The following is a 21,787-nucleotide window of genomic DNA, read 5'->3' as shown; positions in this document are numbered from 1 at the left end:
TCGGATCAGGGAGACAGACACCCTCTCTACTTTTACGATTAGGCTTAAAACTTTCCTTTTTGCTAAAGCTTATAGTTAGGGCTGGATCAGGTGACCCTGAACCATCCCTTAGTTATGCTGCTATAGACTTAGACTGCTGGGGGGTTCCCATGATGCACTGTTTCTTTCTCTTTTTGCTCTGTATGCACCACTCTGCATTTAATCATTAGTGATTGATCTCTGCTCCCCTCCACAGCATGTCTTTTTCCTGGTTCTCTCCCTCAGCCCCAACCAGTCCCAGCAGAAGACTGCCCCTCCCTGAGCCTTGTTCTGCTGGAGGTTTCTTCCTGTTAAAAGGGAGTTTTTCCTTCCCACTGTCACCAAGTGCTTGCTCACAGGGGGTCGTTTTGACCGTTGGGGTTTTTCCGTAATTATTGTATGGCTTTGCCTTACAATATAAAGCGCCTTGGGGCAACTGTTTGTTGTGATTTGGCGCTATATAAATAAAATTGATTTGATTTGATTAATGTGTCTGAATGAGCCTCGTGGCTTTATTCTGCTCTCAGAGGTATTCATTATTTAAGATTACTCAATCAATATTTATTTGTATAGCCCTTTAGAGTAGCCAGACTGTGTCCAAAGCGTTTTACAGTAAAATCAAAGATCAAGAATCCACAAAAAATAAAAACATACAATAGATTTAAAATGGCACATAAAAGCAAAACATATCACAGCACCAATAGGTTTTAAAAGCCAGATTAAATAAATAAGTCCTGAGCTTTGATTTAAAAAGTGCTAGGTTAGAAATGGTGCACAAATCAGGACGTAACTTAGGACGTAAGGTTTTTAGTCATGCTAATGCTCCCCACAAACATTTACTGAAAGTAAATTGTGAAGGACCTAAATGAGATGGTGAGGACTTTCCAGGCATGTGAAACGCAAATAAAGAAAAATGCTTAAAATGGTGGGGGGTTAAGAGGGCCGTACTTTGGGGGGATGGGGGGAGGAGTCTGGGGGTGATTAACAGCTGATGGGATGAGTTCATCAATGAAATCACTTGGTGGACTTGGTGGTTACAAAGAAACCTGCACCCTCTTTGCCCTTTCTGGAGTCAGATTGACACTTATGTTAAAATGAGCTGTAATTTTACAGGACGTTTCTAAAATAAACCAACATTACAATGCTTGGATTTTAAGAGAAACTCAGTTTTGTCAGTTTAGTGAAATGCAGATGGCCCTATAGTTTTAAAAGAGGCTGCTTGTAAAAAAAAAATTTGTATAATAGTATCTTTCTAATTGGTAAGTAAAACTAATATTTACAGTTATTTGTAAAATTATATTTTTTTATTAATAATTAGCACTCTAAACATATTCAGTAAAAATAAATCGCCACTAGAAGCGCTGCATTCAAACCAGTAGAGTGATGTAAGCGTTTACACACATTTGGGCTGCACTATCTTTCAGCAACTTTTTTGGTTTTGAACCCATTCTCAGCGGGACAAGTGAGGAACTGTAAGTAGCCGTTACTTAATGGCTGCATCTATATGTGAGTAAGTCAGACTCTATTTTTAGACAAGCGTATAAACAGCCAGCCAAGTGTACCACACGCAGAGGCTATTTGTGACAATCACGCTGATTGCACCTGAATTTGGGAAAACGTTTGTCAGTCCGTCTTATCGACATTCTCCCTTTGTTGCACATAGAACTCAATAGGGATACATTAAGGCAGGAGCTTGGTCCCCACACACATATGTCATAAAATTTCCGACCAATCAGATGCGTTCTTTATCGTTTTTTTTTTTATCGATTTATTAATTATTTAAAAAAAAACCTCATAAGAAGGGTGGGAAATGCATGTTTTTAGTATGTTTTATCAGAAAAAAAAGAATAATTTTTAAGCTAGTCCTTCTTTAAACATTCTGTTAAAAGATGGAACCTTTTCTGTGTTTGTGCTGGGCTAAAAAATTTAGTTTTCACTGTAATTTATCATTCTTCTTCTGCCATCTTAGACCCTGCACGTGTGGGTCGAATGCCCAGGGAAACCTACCTGCCTGCTGGCATGGAGGGAATCATTGTCTGCCCTGTGCAGGCTGATCCTCCTGTGCTTAATATCAACTGGACTAAAGACGGGACTAATTTAGATCTCGACAATGTAAGTTTCAGTATGTGCCTTTTAAAAGCATCTGATAGTACAATGAAAACTCGTATAACTGGACGGATGCCTTTGGAATAACTTTCTTTTTCTTTTTTAAACTCCAGTTCCCAGGTTGGATGGTGAACTCAGAGGGTTCTGTTTTTATTACAACAGCCAATGACAATGCTGTGGGCATGTACACCTGTACTGCCTATAACAGCTATGGCACCATGGGCCGGTCTGAACCCACACAGGTCATTCTGAAGGTGAGGCCTCCTCTCCAGAGGAAACCCTCTCCATGCATGTGCACAGTTTTCAATGGTGGATGTAAAACGGGCACATGTCTTTCTTCTCCAGGACCCACCGTCATTCAGAGTTCGTCCTCGTCCTGAGTATCTGCAGGAGGTGGGCAGAGACTTGGTCATCCCCTGTGTGGCCGGTGGAGATCCTGCTCCAAACATAACTTGGAGCAAGGTACAGGAGGAGACTTTCCACTCTGATAGGTGCACAAATATTAATTATTTATTAATACTTGTCATATTTTTCCACGCAGATTGGCTCGACTCCTCGCTCCACTTACACTGTGTTGGCCAATGGTTCACTCCTGCTGCAGCCACTCAGTAAAGATCATCAAGGTGGCTGGGAGTGCCTGGCCACAAATCGTGTAGCCACTGTCAGTGCAGGCACTGTGGTCACAGTGCTCGGTGAGTCAGCTGGCATGGAGACAGCAGTATCTGATTTTAAGTACAGAATATAAATTAACCAACTTTACATAATCAGCACTCGGGATGTCCCAATCAGGTTTTAATGCCCCTCATCCGATTCATTTAATATTGAGTATCTGCTGACAGAGTCCTGATCAAATTTTTGTATGTTCCTCAAAATTACACTTGCACAGAGGAGAATGTAAGAATATTAAAGTCAATCCATTGTACATGGTTGTCACTTTAACAGCTCTGCTATGCATTAAGACAAAAATGCCTTAAATCCAAGGTGCTTCTTCATGATTTCAGGTCTCCCTTGTAAAAGAGATCTTGATCTCAATGGGACTAACCTGGTTAAATAAAAAAATCTTTTACTCTGGCAGGGGAGGGGTTGCTTTCTACTCACCTCTGACTACACCCCTGTACTATCTCCAAAAAATGGAGTTAAATGATATGGTTAAACAGATGATGACTACAGGGGAAAAATGCTTTCATATTTTAGTGGAAATCACAGCCTAATTGGCCTGGAGGAAGGTCATATCACACTCACAGTCCTTCAGAACAGACTTGTGTAGTTGAAGTGATGTAAAATATTTTTTTAAACTGTTGTGGTGGCAGCTCTGAGTGCTGCCTGCTTTATCACTCTGTGCTTACGAATTAGAGGAAGACTGATGCGCGCTGTTGAGCTGTGTGAATAAAATAGGCTTTTTGTGTATTTAAAGAGTGTTAAATTGCTGTAAAAACTTGCACTATGGCTTTGTAGTGAAGCCACAGCCAGGAGTTTGTTGGACACGCTGACACTGAGCTTTTAAAGTGAAGCAGAGGGAATGTGCACATACACTTATTTGATTACCTGGCTTTAATTCAGCCAATACCATTAAAAAATGGCTTTATTGAGCCAATACTGATCAGATAACATTAGGAAATCCCTAATCAAAACACTTAATAAACCCAATGTTATTGAAGATGCTTTCATACAATGGTTTAAAAAAATAAATGGAAAATGAATATGTGACACTGTTACAATTTCCAGTAAGTCACCACGTTGACAACTATTCATCTTCATTCACATGCTGTATGGTAAAACTTCTCTATGAAGACGTGGTGCAACAAATAAAAATGCACTATGCTCAGTTTCACCAGTCACAGCCGTAAAAGCCTATAACTCCTTCAAAGTTATCACGGGTGTCTTAGTGGCTTCTCTCACTGCTTTTCTTTTTGCACGGTTTTTGGGAACTGCTTTCTTCAGCCAGATTTACCACACAGTACCATACTGTTTATAGTCCTAAATGACTCCAAGAGTTATTCAATGACTTACAAATGTTTCCATCCCCTGACATTTTGTCCCATTTTATATCATATTTTTATTTTCACTATATGACAGCATTTTGATGTTTTTGCTCAATGGGTTTGGACATTTTATGAAACATTGTGATTAAGGGTGTAACGATACATGTGTTTGTATTGAACCATTTTGGTACGGGACGTTTGGTCCGGTACAGGGCTGTGCACGGGTGAGGTTGCGTGTTTACATTCAGTGTTGCTAACTTGGCGACTTTCTCACTAAATCTGGCGACTTTCCAAACCCTCTTGATGACTTATTTTCTCAAAAGCGAATAGCGACAAATCTGGCTACTTTTCCTGGCATTACTGGAGACAGTTCTGATATTTGCCGATTGAAAGTCTCTGTTGTCACCGAGCGGCAGTGGGTCTCCCCTCCTCCGCTGCCTGCAGCAGCCTTTAAAGCGGAGGGATATCGACAATCCTACTCACTCAGACTTGCTCAGTGTACTGACCTCGTTTGCTGCGCTGTGATTAAATAGTCCCCAGACTTTGAGAAGACCTGGCCGTGAGACTTAAGTGATGGCCAATTTTAATGGCAAAATAAATAAACAAACCAAGAAAGTTTATTTGTAGTTCTAAATATTTTTAAGGTGGCTTTACTCACTTTTTTGCCTCTCCCACAATGTTTTTGTTTATTTAAAAAGATATATTAACAAACATTAAATGAACAGTTAATAGAAAGAGGTAGAAAATAAAATTAATTGTACAAAAGTAAAGGGATTCTTTAACATTAATTCTCTTTTAAGTTAATTTTTCTGGCAAATAATATGAAGGTTCAATAGGGCTTCATGCTTGAACCGTTGTGCTGCTCTTGTGGAAAGGTTTTGTTAAAAGCTATTTACTAGGAATTTTTATATTTCATACATTTGTTGTTTATTTGAGAACATTTTATTTAACTTATTACCAGACAGCACTTTGCAATTATTTTATTTTCCTGTTTGTATAATGTTACAATAAATTGTTGGTTTAAACAAGTAAATTTAGGTTTTGCTTTTTTTTTCAATACTGTATCGAAAATGAACCGAACCATGACCTCAAAACTGAGGTACGTACCGAACCGTGATTTTTGTGTATCGTTACACTCCGAATTGTGATTCTATAAAATTGCTTCATTTGCATTTATTTCTGAACATATATTAATTTCTGTATTTCAAATCCAAGGGTACTAATAATCCTGAACAGGACCTTACAATCCACACATGTAGCCTTCAGGTATTTCACCTGTTGAGACTTATGGAAGTCTTTCTTATGTCTCAGGTACCAGTCCTCATGGCGTGTCCTCTGTATCTGTCAGCACGGAGGTGAACCACGCTAATGTTTCCTGGGTGCCTGGATTTGATGGTGGATACACTCAGAAGTTTACTGTATGGTCAGTATACACACAATGCCGTCCAGACCCATTCTGTTGTCCATTTGGTATTCTGTCCCTTGACACACAGTACCCTCTTAAAGGAGAACTAAGTAGCTTTTTTAACCTTGATTTTGACAGTTTGTGAGTAACTGTAATGGATAAATGACTTCTTTTGTGGCAAATGGGGGCTCTCTCTTCCCCACCAGGGGTCTTGTACCAAAAAACCAGCCTTGACACTTCAGAGAAACCGACCCGGTGTCATGTGAGCGAGAGTGTCGGATCTGGTTTACAGCACTACAACCTTACTGTTTGCTTCCTCATAAACTGTTTGGAGAATTCTGTATATGTTGTGACTTGTGATTGGCTGAGCTCATTTTGCTCTTAGTCAATCACTTGTCACAGAAGGTAACAAACAAGCCAACATCCGTTGTTGATGTCACTTAAATATGGTGGTGTTTATTGCGATCACCATCACTTGCAAGGACTTTCCGAGCATTAAGTACAGTAGTGTTCAGAATAATAGTAGTGCTATGTGACTAAAAAGATTAATCCAGGTTTTGAGTATATTTCTTATTGTTACATGGGAAACAAGGTACCAGTAGATTCAGTAGATTCTCACAAATCCAACAAGACCAAGCATTCATGATATGCACACTCTTAAGGCTATGAAATTGGGCAATTAGTAAAAAAAAAAAAAAAAAAGTAGAAAACTGTACAGGTCAGGTTTGGGCGTATGTGCTGGTGCCTCGTGGAATGACTTTGGGTCCCACTGAATTTACTTTTGTGTTTGTTTTGACAATGTTGGCCTGAAGATATAAACAGTAAAACTCATTGCTTGATATTGATAAAAAGTATATTTATACCTCTTTAGAATGTCCACCTTTACTTTGTAACTTATACACATGCATTTTTAATTCTCACCGTACCGGATGTCTATATGTAAGGATCCGTTTCTGTGTAGTTGCACACATTCTGCATCTTAAATCTCAACTTGTGCAGTGTAGCATGAACACACATCTCTTTGTTTGTACAAGTTTTAAATGAATGGTTAAACAGATGATGATTGTTTCTTTTCTTCTAGGGTGAAGCAGGCATCCAGAGGGAAACATGAGTGGGCCTCTTTGCCTGTGCCCACATCTAAAACCTACCTGCTGGTGACAGGGCTACTCGCTGGCACCAGTTACCAGTTCAGCGTGCTACCTCAGAATAAACTTGGCTCAGGACCCTTCAGTGAAATTGTTTCTGTACATACCCAAGGTTAGTCTCTCTGATGTTCCTTCTGCTGTTGTAATGGTTTTGATTTAGTTTGCTGTAAATATGCAGTCATATGATCATGTTCTTGTTCTTGGATGTTCTTATCAGCTGTACCAACAGAAGCGCCTGCAGTGAGCACCGCTGTCCCCACCCTGGATCCTCCTGTACTCCTCTCCACTAACAGGACTGATCAAGGTGTTCTCCTGCAGTGGTCACCTCCTGCAGCTTCGTCCTCACCCCTCAGCGGTTATGTGCTCCAGGCCCGCAGGGACCAGGGACAGTGGTTTATCATCAGTAACAGCATCAGTGCCAACCAGAGCGAAGCTCTAGTACAAGGACTGCTACGGGTAACAATATCTTCATTTATTAAGTGCAAGAATTTTTGTTGTCTCTTTAGTCCATCTTACAGAAACCATTCAGTGTGGCCATGCTTTTATGAAGTGCTCATAGGTGTGTGTGTGTGTGTGTAAGAGCAGGTAAAATAAGTATTGAACACGTCACCATTTTCCATTCACCATAGTAAATATATTTTTAAAGGTGCAATTGACTTGAAATTTTCACCAGATGTTGGTAACAACTCAAGTAATCCTCATATGCAAAGCAATCAAACTATAGATGTCCATAAATTCCGTTATGTGTAATAATGTCAAATGACAGGAAAAATGTATTGACCAGCTGAAAAAAGAAAGGCGCAAAAAGGCATGAAAAGCCAAGACACCTGAAGATATATATATATATATATATATATGTATATGTGTATATATATATAAAATGTGTGTGTGTGGGGGGGGGGGGGGGTGTGTCGTGTGAAGCTAATTGCATGTACTGATGCCAGTAAGTATTCATAAGTCATAATATAAACATATCTCAATGTGCAGCGCGTGAACGATATGCATCAGTCCTCTTGTGACTTCATTTAATTACAAACATTTAATATAAACATTTTTACCTCTTCAGGGGTTTATGTTTCACCCCCAATTGTCTGTCCATCTGTCTCTGTTGGTTTGATTGTCACCAGGTTTTTTTGTTTGTTTGTTTGTTTTCAAAAAGTTGTGAATTGATTTTTATGAAAGTTGTTGTAGGAATGGTGCATGAGCCAGGAAAGAGCATTTTAAAATTAGGTTTGGATCTAGACCCAGTCATCCTTGTTTCCCACCATGGTCAACATTGAGACAGAGGAGATTTTCGTCAGTTTCTCATGAAGTAATGCATGAACCTCGATTAAAAATAAACTCATGTATGTGGAGTTTAGTTCTGAGTTATGGTTCAGATCAACTGAAAATGAGTTAGTCAGGTGGCTTTTGGCCGCTTGTAGTTTTTACTGTTTGTCCTGCCTTCTTTGTCTCAGGATTCTAATTATGATTTGAGGCTGATGTCTCGCAGTAACAAAATACTCAGTGAACCAAGCCACTCTGTCAACATATCCACAATCGGTAAGTGGTTTATAAAAGAGGGGCTGTGATCATCACAGAAACAGTATTAGCATTGATTTTCTTCAGAGATATGATTTGTGGGCCATCATTATTTACTCCAGGATGTGATTACAGGAATGGAGGTCTACCCTGTGCATCCTGGTCTCTTGGAGGTCTTCCCTGAGTCTTTGTTGGCTGGCGTGTTAGGCGGAGTGGTCTTTCTGTGTGTGGCCATTGTCCTGTCTTTGGTGATGGCTTGCATTATGAGTCGCAGAAGACGGCATCGGCGCAGAAAGAAACGACAAGGTAAAATCATTGTTTTGGTTTTTTTAAACTGTTACAAAAAATACATCTGAGGAGTCAAAACTGCATACAGAACATTTTATGGAAGGCCAGTTTTGCTGGCAGAGGCCTCATAAATATTTCAACTTTTCTTTAGTTAGTGTGCTTTTGTGATCTTTCAGACTGTGAAGGTTTGTGTGATTGTTTGACCTTAAGAACTTTGCCTCACTTTTTCATAGATCTCCCGTCTGCCCTCCTAAAGAGCACATCTCCAGTGTAAGTGTTTTTACCAGTGCCACTGTTCATTTACTACCAGAGCAGTAAATGATGTTTGCCTAGTTTAGATTTGTATGAGCACATTTAATGTCCTCTTTTTACTGTGTACACCGTTATAAAAACACTTTTTTCCTTAAAGTATCAGCTTTGGGATGAGATGTGGCCCATTAGACAGTTCCTTACATGTTTAGAATTTGTTAAACCTGGGCATCAGACTGTTTTCTTTTTGCCCCTTTTGAACAAGGTTGCACAATGTAGCAAAAAGATAAAACTGACAGGACTCGGAAGGTTTCAAGATAATTTGCAAGAACAAAGTTGCTTTTGTTAAAGCTAGCGTTGTAGTCCTGGAGAGCTAGCAAGAGAACTAGAAAGATTTGAAAGTAGCACCTCCTCTAGGTTCCACCCCCACCCTGTCAGTGCTCTGTCCAAAGCCACACCCCCACAAAGTTGAACGCGCATCTGACTGTGGGACTCAGTGGGGCAGAGGAGAGTCGACTTAAGGCCCCCTGACACGAGCATGCCTTTAACACACGCAATAGCACGCACGTCGTCGTGATGATCCCACCCGCTGTGTTCCCAGCTGAACGCCGTTCTTTGTTCTACCAGCTGCCACATGCTCTGCGCTGGACACTGTGTGTATGAAATAATTATTTTGTGTCAGATTAATCATTTTCTCTGCAACTTGGCTGCTGAAAATGACTGTAATCACTTCCTGAATCACACAGGACTGATCCAGCTTCAGCAGTTCTGCGCTCTGATGCGATCTGCTGACGTCACCACTCGCTCTGTTCACTTCTTCTTTGCTCCACTTGACGAGCTGCACATCGTGTTGGCGATTAGATCGCACCACGTAGCACACTTTAACAGCTGCATACAAGAAGGAAAGAACACACAACCGTTTTACCAAAGCATGACAATGTAAATATGACAAATAATTGCCATTTTAGACGGCTCAAAATGCTTTCTGCAGCTTCTAGGTGCGCGCGTGAGAACGGCTAAAGCTGGAGCGGTCCTCTGTGATTCAGGAAGTGATTACAGTCATTTTCAAGGCCAATTTGGAGAGAAAATGATTAATCCGACATGGCACAATCCGGTGGAAGTGGTAGTTTTGGCTGTATTCCCTCTGCCATTGTACCGAAGTGAAACGAGATGAGTGTGCACACGCGGCGGAGGGAGGGAGAGAGGGGGGTGTTGACCCTGGTGACACGAGCAGGAAGAACTAGACATGAAGGCATCTGATTGTTTTTTTTTTTTTTTTGAGAGCACACTGCGGGGCTTATACTGATCTGAGTTTTATTGATCCTACAGCTGCTACAGACGTCTGATTTTTTTCGTTCCTTTTTCTGAATACATAATGTATTGACTACTATTAGGATAGACGGACCATTTCACCCAATATAACAAAAAGTGTTTCTGAACAGAGCTACCTACCCTAGCTTTAAGTAAGACAGTATTAACAGGATTCCTAAAAACACTGGAGTTTTTCTTTCTGTAATTCTTTCAAGTGAGCCCCCCCCACTTGCCAGTAACCTCACTTTGAGATCTGTTCTGTATGTACTGTTCTGTACTCTGTAGAATATCTATTTTCTAAACACACTTATTCCACTTAAGGGTCGGGGGGCTGGAGCCTTGTCTTAGTGGTCATTGGACAAGAGGTGGGCTACACTTGGGACAGGCGCCATTCTATCACAGGTCACATTCACACTGACAGTTCAGTTTAGAGTCACCAGTTCACCTAAACTGCATTTCTTTGGAAGTGGGAGGAAGCTCGAGAACACAAAAGTAACACAAGCAAACACGTGGAGAACATGCAGACTCCACACAGATACGTCCAGCTTGGAAACAAAGCTGAGACCATCCTGTTGCCCAATAGAAGAATAACAATAAACCTTTACCTGCTTACGTACAGTACTTACCAAGTGGTAAAAATCACAAGCACGTTTTTTAAATTGGGAAAAATCACGTATTACAGTTTTAATTGAAAAATAAAGTTTATCTCAAGCCCCAACCTGTGGCCATTGAAAATGAAGCTGTCCAGATGATGGGAAAAGTTGTAGTTCCTTAAATGGCCACTTGAGGCTGGCTCCAAAAGTGAGGAGATTCCCATAGAAGGCGGTGTTAAAATGTCCAATTTCAGAGGAGAAATAAACATTTTACTGCTTGGTGCAAAGAAAAAGCAAAAAAAAAATAATAATATAATAATGTTTTGGCCTCTATAGCTAGTTTCCCCCTCCATGATAACTGTATGGGGTGAACTTTTTTAATAACTCATTAGTTTAAGATGTTTTAATCCCTAAATTTTTGCAGAATTAGGGGCGTGCTCACTTTGAGTGACAACTTGACAAGTAGTGTCTGCCGCTTAGCCGAGAGTTCAGAGCTCCAGTCGCATACATTGCTAGCCACGGCTGCTCGCTGTTGTGGGGGACTGTCTGTCCCTTCTGACCATTTATTACAAATATATGTAATAATATAGCTTGTTGTGTGGTTAATTGTCCAAGCAGATCATCTAAGATATCTGTGCTCCAGTATTTCCATCTAGCGAAGTTTTGGCGTTATTTAATTTTGTATGTTAGTGGCGTTAGAATTTTTAGGATCCATCAGTTGCTTCTTGATGTTAAGTCCACTTAATCTACTATTGCTGAGGAAATAAGCTGGTCATAATTTTTATTTCATCATAAAACCACAGCAGAGTCCCCAAAAATATATGTTAATAAAAGACCTGAACTGAGGTTAACTTGTTCGCTGTTAGATCAGTAACTCTGAGATAGGCATGTTCAGGCTTGGCCAGAATGTAGGTAAACACTGCCGCCAACATGGCAACATGCACAGCAGCAATTTTTGACCTTCCAAATGGCTCTTCTGGGTCTTTTCGGAAAACCTGCAGGTGATGTCACTGAAGATTTGCCCACACAATCTCTGGTTTATGTTCAGTCATTAATGTAATATGCAATATGGTTGAAGTCATGACTCACACAGTGCAATGGTTCCAAGGCTGTGAGGTAAAATTCAAAGACTCAGGCTTGTACGAGTATTTTACAACTTAACACTTAATATTGCAGACCTACTTTAACCTGATTTTTTTTTTCTTTCTACTGATTTCTCAGATCTGGCTTACCTCCTCACAGCCCAGACAGCGTTCTGAAGCTGAAACTATGTCCATCCCTTCCATTCTTCCCCAACTCATCCTCCTCACAGTCTGATCAGTCCTCCTTTGATAAAGACAGCCGTGGGGAATACCAGGATCAGAAGAAACAACTCCTGTCTAACTCATCTCCACCACCTCATTACACAGTCTTTGAGAGTCACCTTGGGTCCCAGGCCCCCTCGCCCACTGTTTTGGAGTCTATCTCTAGAGGTCCTGATGGACGTTTCATCGTTCAGCCACTACCAGAGAGTGCTAGTCCTTCTAATAATAAGAACTCAAAGAGGGACATTCTGCAAAGTAACTGTGTGACAGGAATTAACCGGGCATCACTGAGGGACTCTCCAAAGTCGAGCATCGTGAGCTCCGAACAAGGTGAGAAGAAGGGTTCTCCTCTCACTATGGATGTCCAGGAGTTAAGCAAGCCTCCCTCCTCCCCTGGAAGAGTACGGGCCATGGCAAGAAACTTCTCCCGTCATGGTTGCTTTTATTCTGATGACGAACAGAGTTCAGAGAACTTACTGGAAAGAGCCAGCTTCTATTCAGACAATAGTGAGAAGAAACCTAGTGATTCTCTAAGGCGATATCGCATGCTGGGCCACACTGAAGAGCTTTTGCCCAGTTTGGGTAGGAGATCCAAGCTTCTGGATCGGGACAGGCCACACCACTCTAGCTATCAACCTATGGACAGTGAAAGTGCACTGACTAATACCAGCATCGTAGTCTCACAAATGGACAGTGAGTTTGAGAGAGGTAACATTAAAAAATGTGTCAAACTGTCAAAGGAGAGGGAAGAAATGGAGAAGGCGCTGAGAAGCTACAGAGCCTTTCAAAGAGGTCGAGAAAGAGATGAGTGTCGGCATGAAAAAACACAAAGCCCTCATAGGGCTGGCCTCAGGTCAGAAGAAGAGCTAGTATGGAAACCACAAGATGTTCAAATCAGACAAAAGAACAGGTCCTCTGGTCAGACAAATCAGGTGGCTGATTATAGGAGAGCTTGCTACTTTGGAAACACTAGCAGTCCTATGGATCAGCGCCCTGTGTCTCACTTACAGTGGGACATTAGTCCTGTTTCATCTGTCACCTGCCTTATTCCAACACGAAGCCCCACAAAGTCTTTGCTGAGGCCACAGCATCCCTCCACAGGCGATGTGCAGGAAACTACAGAGAACTCTCTCCTTGTTGGTGTGGATTCATTGCACTCTCCAGTTACTCAGAACACCTCTCTTCCCATGCTGTCAACTGATGCCAGCTCAGAAAGCCCACCTATTCTACAGCTGGGAACACCAGAGAGAGCTAGGTCAATGAGTCCTCAGAGAGCTGGGTACAGCAAGTCCCTAACTAAGGATGGACAGAAGGAAAAGAGGCAGGACAGAGGCATCCCTTCACAACCCAGTACTTCACATGGTCATGGCACCCATTCTTGGGAATCAGCATCCAGACCTCTTCCAGAAGACAATGGAAGGCATAAAAGTCCATCTCAATGTGTCAAAAATGCTGCATTGTATAATCAACCAGTTTGTACAGCCAAACAGGGTCCTAGCCCCTCGGGTTTTTCTGCCTTACCCTATGATCATAATAACATCAGAGAAAAGGCCACCAAAAGAGAGACTCGCGGTGAAGAGGACCGCCAAAGTTTGAGGTTTTTCCCTGATTTGGAGACAGAGGGTGTGAGAGCACGGTCTCGGAGGAGTGATAAATATCTCCTTTCTGACAGTCCGAGCCCTATCTCTGCATTACCTCTTGTAGAAGAGCCTGCGAGTGACCAGTCCCAATTTTCTGTTCAGAGAATATCAGGGTCCTTCAAGGCCAAGCCTACAGCTGCATCTCTCAGGATGTCACCACAACAGACAAGTGCAATTCTTGAATACCTGAGCCTTCCAGGTTTTATTGAAATGAGCGTGGATGAACCTGTCGAGGAAGCCGAAGTGGCAGACGCTGTTGGAAAAATTTCAGAACTCCAAACAAATGAGACAGTAGCTAAACCAGATGTAGTTCCCAAAAGCTGGGATGTTCATTGTCAGGAAAAGCAGGACATTTACACAAAACAAAACAATCCTGCAGGTGCCGTGGAGGCCAACTTTGATGCTTGTGAACAGCAAAATTGCAGACACTCCCACCAAGTGGAAGCAAAACATTCTTCACACAGAGTAAAATTTCTTGATGAGGCAAAATTAAAATCAGTCAATCCAGGGGAAACTCGGAAGGAGATTTATGAGGAGAAATCACAAATTCTGGTTGGAGCTAAAAACACATACAGACCTGAGTCCAGACTCGCATCCAGGTCAGCTCAGGCTTTGTTTAGTGCAGCTAAAGGTATGGCAGATATCGTGTCAAAACACTCGTTTGTTGACACTCACGAGTCAACAGACCAATCTCAACAATTTTCTCAGGGCAGCAAAATTAACAATATTGCATCACGGATATGTCAAGTTCCAGTGCCATATCTGAAGAAGTCCTTGAGTGTGGGACCATGTAAAACCCTTTCAGGAGTGAGACAGCACAGTCCTTTCCTAAAGAAATCCATTAGTTTAGGCGCACAGAGATGGGAACACTTTGAGAGCCCAAGGACATACATTTCTGAAAAATGTTACTGGGATGAGTTCCCCAAACCAGATGTCAGAGTGAAGTCCTATAGTTTGGGTCACACTCCATCCTTTCTTACCAGACCAGGCCCCTCCTGGAGGGAGTATGCCTCGTTCAGACAGCCTAGTATAAGGAGCTTGGAGGGATCCCACCATGCACAGAGACCTGTAGCTAGCCCTTCCTACCTCATCCCTTCCATGTACCCATCCAGACAAACCTCAGTCCCCATTAGGTTGGAACCCTGCGATCCACGACGGCGGGCCACTATTTTTCCAGCAACCTCCAGGTGGCCTTCGTCTTATCAAGATACCTTGAGATCTGCTCAGCACAAATATGTCCCCTTGCCTTCATCCATTCCAGTATCCCAGTATCAACACTGGCCAGGGTCCACTGGAGAAAGTATGAGACTTGCGGACCCCAGGAGGGGCATTCCGCGATCCTACCTGCCCAGAGGAATCAGCTGGCCCTCTCCTTACTATGCCTCCTCCCCACAAAGGGAGATAGAGGCTCACAGATTAGCAGACAGGGTGCCGGGGAGGGGAGTGGAATTTGAGAATCGGGAGGTGAGAGAGGGAGGAAGGACCAGTTATGCTAGTCAGAGCAGTGGTAGGGGTAGTGCGGGTATTTTCCGACAGTCCCTCTCCATCACTCCCACACTTCTTAGCTCCCCTGAAACCACAGAGGAGACTGAGCGGCACCAAATTGAGATGGAGCTACCTCACAAGAGAGGAAAAAGGTGAAATATGGCTGCACCCAAACAATAACAACAAAGTGTTTTCTTCACAGGTGGATTCATTTACGTTGCCAAAAATATTGCTGATCACACAGTCTTGGACCTCATTTTGGCATTTTATGGTGGTTTATAACAGCTTCCTTTAAGACTGTCTGGGCATCAAATTGTTCCAGAAGTCTCACTGTGATTTAATATTTATGTGTTTCTGTTGATCGCAGTGCTGGTGTCGCAGACTGAACGGTTCCCCCTGAAAATTGGTCCGCCCTGCCTTCACTGATCATGCTTCATTTAGGAGCATCGGCAGTATTTCACAGATTATCACCTCGTTTCTGCTTAAAACTGCACTCCAGTCATCATCTGTCTCAGTGACAGATATGTGAAGCTTTTGTACAACAATCATTTCCACATAAATTCAGCATTATTTCATCATAATAGATGGAGGAAGCGATCAGAGCGCCACAGCCATGACGAGCTGCTGCTGTGTTCAGTGCACCTCCGTCATTTCAAAGCGTCACCGATTATCGCCTCGCTTCTATATGTAAAATAATACATAAGTAGTTTGTCTTCTTTCACTAGTTACATAACCAAAAGTGCTAAAGAATAATGTTTATATACAGTTGTGTTCAAAATGATAGCAGTTTGTTTAAAAAAGTGAGTAAAGTGCAAAGTCCTTATAATGGCTTTTATTTCCATACATGCAAATGCACTGGGAACACTGCACATCCTGTTCCAAATAAAAACATGAAGAAAAATATATTACTTTACAGAAAATGAAGAAAAGGGAATATTATGTTGTTAAAAAAATAGCAGTGTCTGCATTTTTCACTACAAACAAACATTTACTGTTTAAACTGAAAAATGCTTTAATATAGCTTACCTATGAATCACTGAATATTTAGTTGTATAACCACTGTTTCTGAGTACTGCTTCACATCTGTGTTGCACGGAGTTGACCAACTTCTGTGAACAGCTATTCCAGCCCAGGACAATTGGATGACATTCCACAATTCTTCTGCATTTCTTGGGTTTTCCTCAGAAACAGCATTTCTGATGTCACTCCACAAATTTTCTATTGTATTAAGATCCTGGGATTGGGCTGGCCACTCCATAACTTTAATTTGTTGGTCTGGAACTAAGATGCTGCTCAGTTGCTGATGTGTTTCAGGTCATTGTCTTGTTGAAATACCCACTTTCATTGTTGGTACCCCTATATTTTATGTATACATTTTAATATATGGTCAGAAATAAGTGCAAACAAAGCAATTTTGTTTAATCAAAATATTTTTTTTAAATGTCCAAAGATATAATACCCAAACCTTTAAAAACTATGAAGTATTTTCTTCTATGACTTAGTTGAGCAAAATATAAGTTTTTATTTATTTATTTTACGACATGGCTACAGGTACGAGTTGTATCCAAGTGATCTTGGCTTTAGCTACGAGACACTTCTGCACAGTGGTGCACTCCGAGCGGCTGTGACAAAAACCAGTAGTATGACCAATGTATCAATATTGTATTGCAGTACTATTAACTCAGCAGTGCTTATGCAGTGATTATCGTATCCATGTTTATCTTTCTGTGGTTAGAACACACCATATCTCATGGGACTTCCACCATGTCACTCAAGACTTCTAACAAAATTCAAAGTGGTGGCACAAGTTAAGCAAAAATATTGAATATGTTTGTTTTTTTGTTTGTTTTTTAGTCATTATTCTCTTATAGTAGTATTACAGTACATTGCTCATCACTACTGGGTTCTGTTGGAACTCCTCAGAGTATCTGAGCACCACTGGACAGAAATGTCTCATACCTTTAGCCAATACCACCGAGGATACTACTCTCGTATCATTAGTCATTGCTGCTGAGGATATGACTGTCATAATTTTAGCAGCTGCCACCGAGGATATGTCTCTTGTACTTTAGCCGCTGAGGATACATCTCTCGAACCTTTAGCTGCTGCCGCCGAGGATACGACTCTCGTACCTTTAGCTGCTGCCGCCGAGGATGCGACTCTCGTACCTTCAATCGCTGCCACTGAGGATGCAATTCTTGTACCTGTGGCCATGTCGTCTCACAGCCCACCTGCAGTACCTTCATAGCCCACGGGGGGACCATAGCCAACAACATTTTAGGAAACACTGCACTCAGGAATTCTTTTTGCAGTTAAATTCTTGTCATTTCAGGCCAGTAGTGAGTTTTATCCCCTGCTCTTCAACCTTTGCATCAGATGAGAACTTCAAGGACAGTTAGAGAGAAACAACAGAAGGTGACCACAGTACAGCAGTACAAACTGAGCTCCTTCTGGCACTTACTGCCTTATTTCTCAGACACAGCTCTTCTAAAGTGCTGCTGAGGCTGAAAATCGCATTTAAACATCAGTGTTTTGTTTTAGTCGTGGGTAAAAGGAAAGTTGTTCAAATGTTCCTGCCACACCAGCTCCACACTGACACGCGCCTCCTTCACAAGTTTTATTTCAGACAGTTTACAACACTGGGCAGAGCAGGGAGCACAGTGGATAAGGAGCTGGCCTGCCAATATGTTGACCTGGACTTGAGTCCCACTCATGCTTCCTGTTCTTGGACAAGGCACTTAATCTGCATTGTCTCAGTCCACACAGCTGTAAAAATGGGTACCAGCTTTGGCTGGGAAGTAACCTGCCATGGACTGGCATCCTGTCCAGGGGGAGTCGTGGACTCTTGCCCACTTAATGCCACAAAAACAGGATGTTAGCACCGGCCTGATGGGCCTCAAGGCCTGTAAGTAGTTTACAACACTGGAGCAAATAGCTGCCATTTTATCAAATATATTCAGCTGTCAAACATTTTTGAACTCAATGTTACTGGATAACTAAGCTGTGCACTGTGTGGGTCACACTGGAAAAAAATGTAATTTACACAAGAAAGCAGCCCAAAACTATAGAAGTCCGCTGATCGTCCACATCTTGTTCTACAACTTCTGTCGTAGCATAATGTTTATTAAATTAACAATCATTTTGGATTACAAAACAGGCACAAAGTGCAGTCATACAGTTTGAAAAGTTATTAAAACTAATTAAACATCTCATCCAAAATGATAATCTGGATACATTTTTGTAGTTCCAGGATATTAGGTTCGTGTCCTCTGATTTTTCTACTTTTATAAATTTCAGTATTTTTGATGATACGAAGTCAAAGATGGCATTCCTCTTTAACTGTCACTGCTACAAATCCTTCTAAAGACAAATACAGGATATGAAACTGGATCTCTCCTGAAGTGTAAATCGTAGTTTGTAGTCATCAGACCACACAACTGAATGAAATTAATTTTTTTCTGTATATGTTTAGCGGTTACTGCAGACTTGAACCATGAACATGAACTTCTTTATGGAGGTGAGGTGATCAGACTGGACTCTGCGCTGGCAGACGTCCGGGACAGTGAGTGTTATCAGATTGGTTCTGATTAACTGTGTAGTTTTTGTTCCCTGAGACAAGCGGACGAAGTGAGGGAGGTCTGGTGCTTGATGTCGGGGTCCTACTGGCCGCTGCTGCTTCTTCTTCTTGTTAACGTGACTGTTTGTTGTGTGTATGTCTCATTAGAAGGACAACGTCAGTAGATGAGAGCTATGAGTGGGACTCCGCTGATGCCTGCGCGGACTCTGAGGTCCTGGAGGTCACCGTGTTTGATCAGCCACATGTTGGTTTTCGGAAAGCTGGGGGGGAGATGGTCTGTGGTCAGACTCGCTGCACTGGTGGCCTCCAGGACCAGCCAAGAAAAGGTGATGACTTTTGGACTGTTTTGATGTTGCATGTGTCCTTTGTGGGCGTGATGCTCCATGGTGCCGCATGTGCTCATCTTGTGCTGTGATGATTGTGAGCTTGTCTCATAACCTTTTGCATCCGTGCGTTTCCTCTCCCTCATGCCCTTCCCAGGCCCATCTCCCTCAGTCAGCCCACCAGCTTCCAACCCAGCTTGCTGCCGATACAGCCGCTCCCTAAGTGAGGCGCGGTTCAACACTCTCCGCCAGGAGTACCGAGAGTACAGGCGGGCTCAGGAATCCGTCTGTTCTCGTGAGCCCCGCCTCGCCCCTGGCCCCGATTCAGACTCTGATGCCAATTCAGCTCTGCTCTAGCAGATTCATGTGGTCCGTTACTCTGCCTGACCTTTAACCTCCTTCCATTTTCTGCCTCCTACTGCTCGCCTAGCGGTCTCCTTTTCTCGCCTGCTCTTCTGTCATGCACTGTGCATGCTAAATCCTACAAACGTGATGCTGCTCTGTCTGCACACTGCATGCATATTTATTGTTCTAAAGCTTATTCCCTGTCTTATTCCTGCAGGTATATCCAAGATACATACGGAACGGCACAGATGGCACCGTGGTCCTCGACACGATACCTGACCGGAGTGTTTCCACACAATCAATATATTCGGTGTGATTGACATCTTACTGCGTGGTGTTTATGTGCCGTCCTCAGCTGTTTCACTGGATGTTCATTTTCTTCTTGTTCCACTGTGTTTGTGATCGGGACACTGAGAAGGGATTTTTTTTTTTATTCTTGTTTTTACAGAGGTTCGTGCACTTATGTTCTGAGGTTTTTGGTCCACCCTGACAATCAGACAAACAGTCACCCTGTGACTAAGCTTCTTTTTTTTTCTTTTTGCTAACCTGAGAAGGTCGTGCTGAATAAAAGCAGCAGCGCGTTACACGATGAGCCTGCACAGTGCATTTAAAGTCCAGGTCTTCCACACTGAAAATAACCTTTCTCCTCAATATGGAATGTTGTTTTTAATCCCAATCAAAGCACTCGAAGCATTTTCACCACCAAATAACTACTAAAAAACAAATTGTACTAAACATAATTTTAGAATTTCTTTGTGCTTTAGTACAAATATTATCTACTGTAACAAAAAATGCCACTTTGTTCCCTGAATTTTTACCCTCATTTCATACTTTTCAACATTTTTAAATCAAATAATTTAAAATAGAGTATTTGTTAAAATGTGTACAAATGTTTATATGTACTTTAATGTGAATGAACCCTGCAGTTGTACTGTAAATTCATAACATCACAGTAGAATACTACATGACGCCAGCTAAATCAAACTACTTTTTTTTTTTTTTTGCCTTACACTACATAATTAAATGCCCACAGATGGGTTGATCTCACAAACTATTCAAGCAGAAGCTGAGCAGAAAAAATAATTTAAAAGACCTTTTTTTTTCCATGAAAATTGCTGGCATGGTGGCATATTTGTGTATTTTTTGAGGTGTGAGTTATGTAAAAATGTTTACAATTCACATGATCAATGTGAAGGCAACACTGTGAAAATTTGACTTCTGTTTCTGTATTTGAATTACATGTCTGTTATTATGAATTTTGTCACCATTATCTTTACCCCATGACCATAAAATGTCAGAACTTTTTGTTTTGTACTGAACTTGGCAGAGGCAGACTGTTTTATAGTGCGGTTATCTTTATACTGTGTGAAAAGTCAACTTTACTGACTTTCCTTAAGTAACCAGTGTACATTTTCATACAGAGAGTCTGAGTTTTGGACATTTTGTACAAACTGAAACTTTTATATATCACCGCTTGGCTGTTTTTGTCATTTTTGTACTTTTTGTAAAAAATAAATAAATGTTATTATGACTGTATCAGACTGAGTAAATGTACTGATTGTAGTAAATGCCTTATCAAACTATCAACATTTGTTGTGGAATTTTGAGGACAAGAACCAAATCGGAGCAGATGCACAGTTTGGCTCACAGAAGAGATGGAGCTCGTGAATGTACAGCAGTGTTCAGAATAATAGTAGTGCTATGTGACTAAAAAGATTAATCCAGGTTTTGAGTATATTTCTTATTGTTACATGGGAAACAAGGTACCAGTAGATTCTCACAAATCCAACAAGATCAAGCATTCATGATATGCACACTCTTGAGGCTATGAAATTGGGCTATTAGTTAAAAAAAAAAAAAGTAGAAAAGGGGGTGTTCATAATAATAGTAGTGTGGCATTCAGTCAGTGAGTTCATCAGTTTTGTGGAACAAACAGGTGTGAATCAGGTGTCCCCTATTAAAGGATGAAGGCAGCACCTGTTGAACATGCTTTTCTCTTTGAAAGCCTGAGGACAATGGGATGTTCAAGATATTGTTCAGAAGAACAGTGTAGTTTGATTAAAAAGTTGATTGGAGAGGGGAAAACTTGTACACAGGTGCAAAAAATTATAGGCTGTTCATCCACAATGATCTCCAATGCTTTAAAATGGACAAAAAACCAGAGAAGCTTGGAAGAAAATGGAAAACAACCATCAAAATTGATAGAATAACCAGAATTGCAAAGGCTCACCCACTGATCAGCTCCAGGATGATCAAAGACAGTCTGGAGTTACCTGTAAGTGCTGTGACAGAAGACGCCTGTGTGAAGCTAATTTATTTGCAAGAATCCCCTGCAAAGTCCCTCTGTTAAATAAAAGACGTGCAGAAGAGGTTACAATTTGCCAAAGAACACATCAACTGGCCTAACGAGAAATGGAGGAATATTTTGTGGACTGATGAGAGTAAAATTGTTCTTTTTGGGTCCAAGGGCCGCAGACAGTTTGTGAGACGACCCC

General features: G+C 41.5%; 1 protein-coding gene across 2 annotated transcripts in view; it reads left to right on the top strand.

The window, feature by feature from the left end:
- The window catches only part of igsf9b (immunoglobulin superfamily, member 9b), a 147,901-nt gene extending 128,316 nt beyond the window's left edge, over nucleotides 1-19,585 (top strand). For both annotated transcript variants that reach the window (XM_034169805.1, XM_034169806.1), the window contains 13 exons: nucleotides 1,988-2,130; nucleotides 2,238-2,378; nucleotides 2,470-2,586; nucleotides 2,666-2,816; nucleotides 5,418-5,529; nucleotides 6,593-6,768; nucleotides 6,874-7,112; nucleotides 8,114-8,198; nucleotides 8,313-8,483; nucleotides 8,699-8,735; nucleotides 11,840-15,199; nucleotides 18,772-18,950; nucleotides 19,105-19,585. In XM_034169805.1, coding sequence (XP_034025696.1) covers nucleotides 1,988-2,130; nucleotides 2,238-2,378; nucleotides 2,470-2,586; nucleotides 2,666-2,816; nucleotides 5,418-5,529; nucleotides 6,593-6,768; nucleotides 6,874-7,112; nucleotides 8,114-8,198; nucleotides 8,313-8,483; nucleotides 8,699-8,735; nucleotides 11,840-15,199; nucleotides 18,772-18,950; nucleotides 19,105-19,304 — 5,111 coding nt within the window. In that variant the 3' untranslated portion in view covers nucleotides 19,305-19,585. The remainder of the gene's footprint in view (nucleotides 1-1,987; nucleotides 2,131-2,237; nucleotides 2,379-2,469; nucleotides 2,587-2,665; nucleotides 2,817-5,417; nucleotides 5,530-6,592; nucleotides 6,769-6,873; nucleotides 7,113-8,113; nucleotides 8,199-8,312; nucleotides 8,484-8,698; nucleotides 8,736-11,839; nucleotides 15,200-18,771; nucleotides 18,951-19,104) is intronic.
- The last annotated feature ends 2,202 nt before the right edge of the window (nucleotides 19,586-21,787 follow it).

Source organism: Thalassophryne amazonica, chromosome 5 (genome assembly GCF_902500255.1).
Source record: "Thalassophryne amazonica chromosome 5, fThaAma1.1, whole genome shotgun sequence".
Taxonomy (NCBI): Eukaryota; Metazoa; Chordata; class Actinopteri; order Batrachoidiformes; family Batrachoididae; genus Thalassophryne; species Thalassophryne amazonica.
This window is presented reverse-complemented; position numbering and strand designations above follow the sequence as displayed.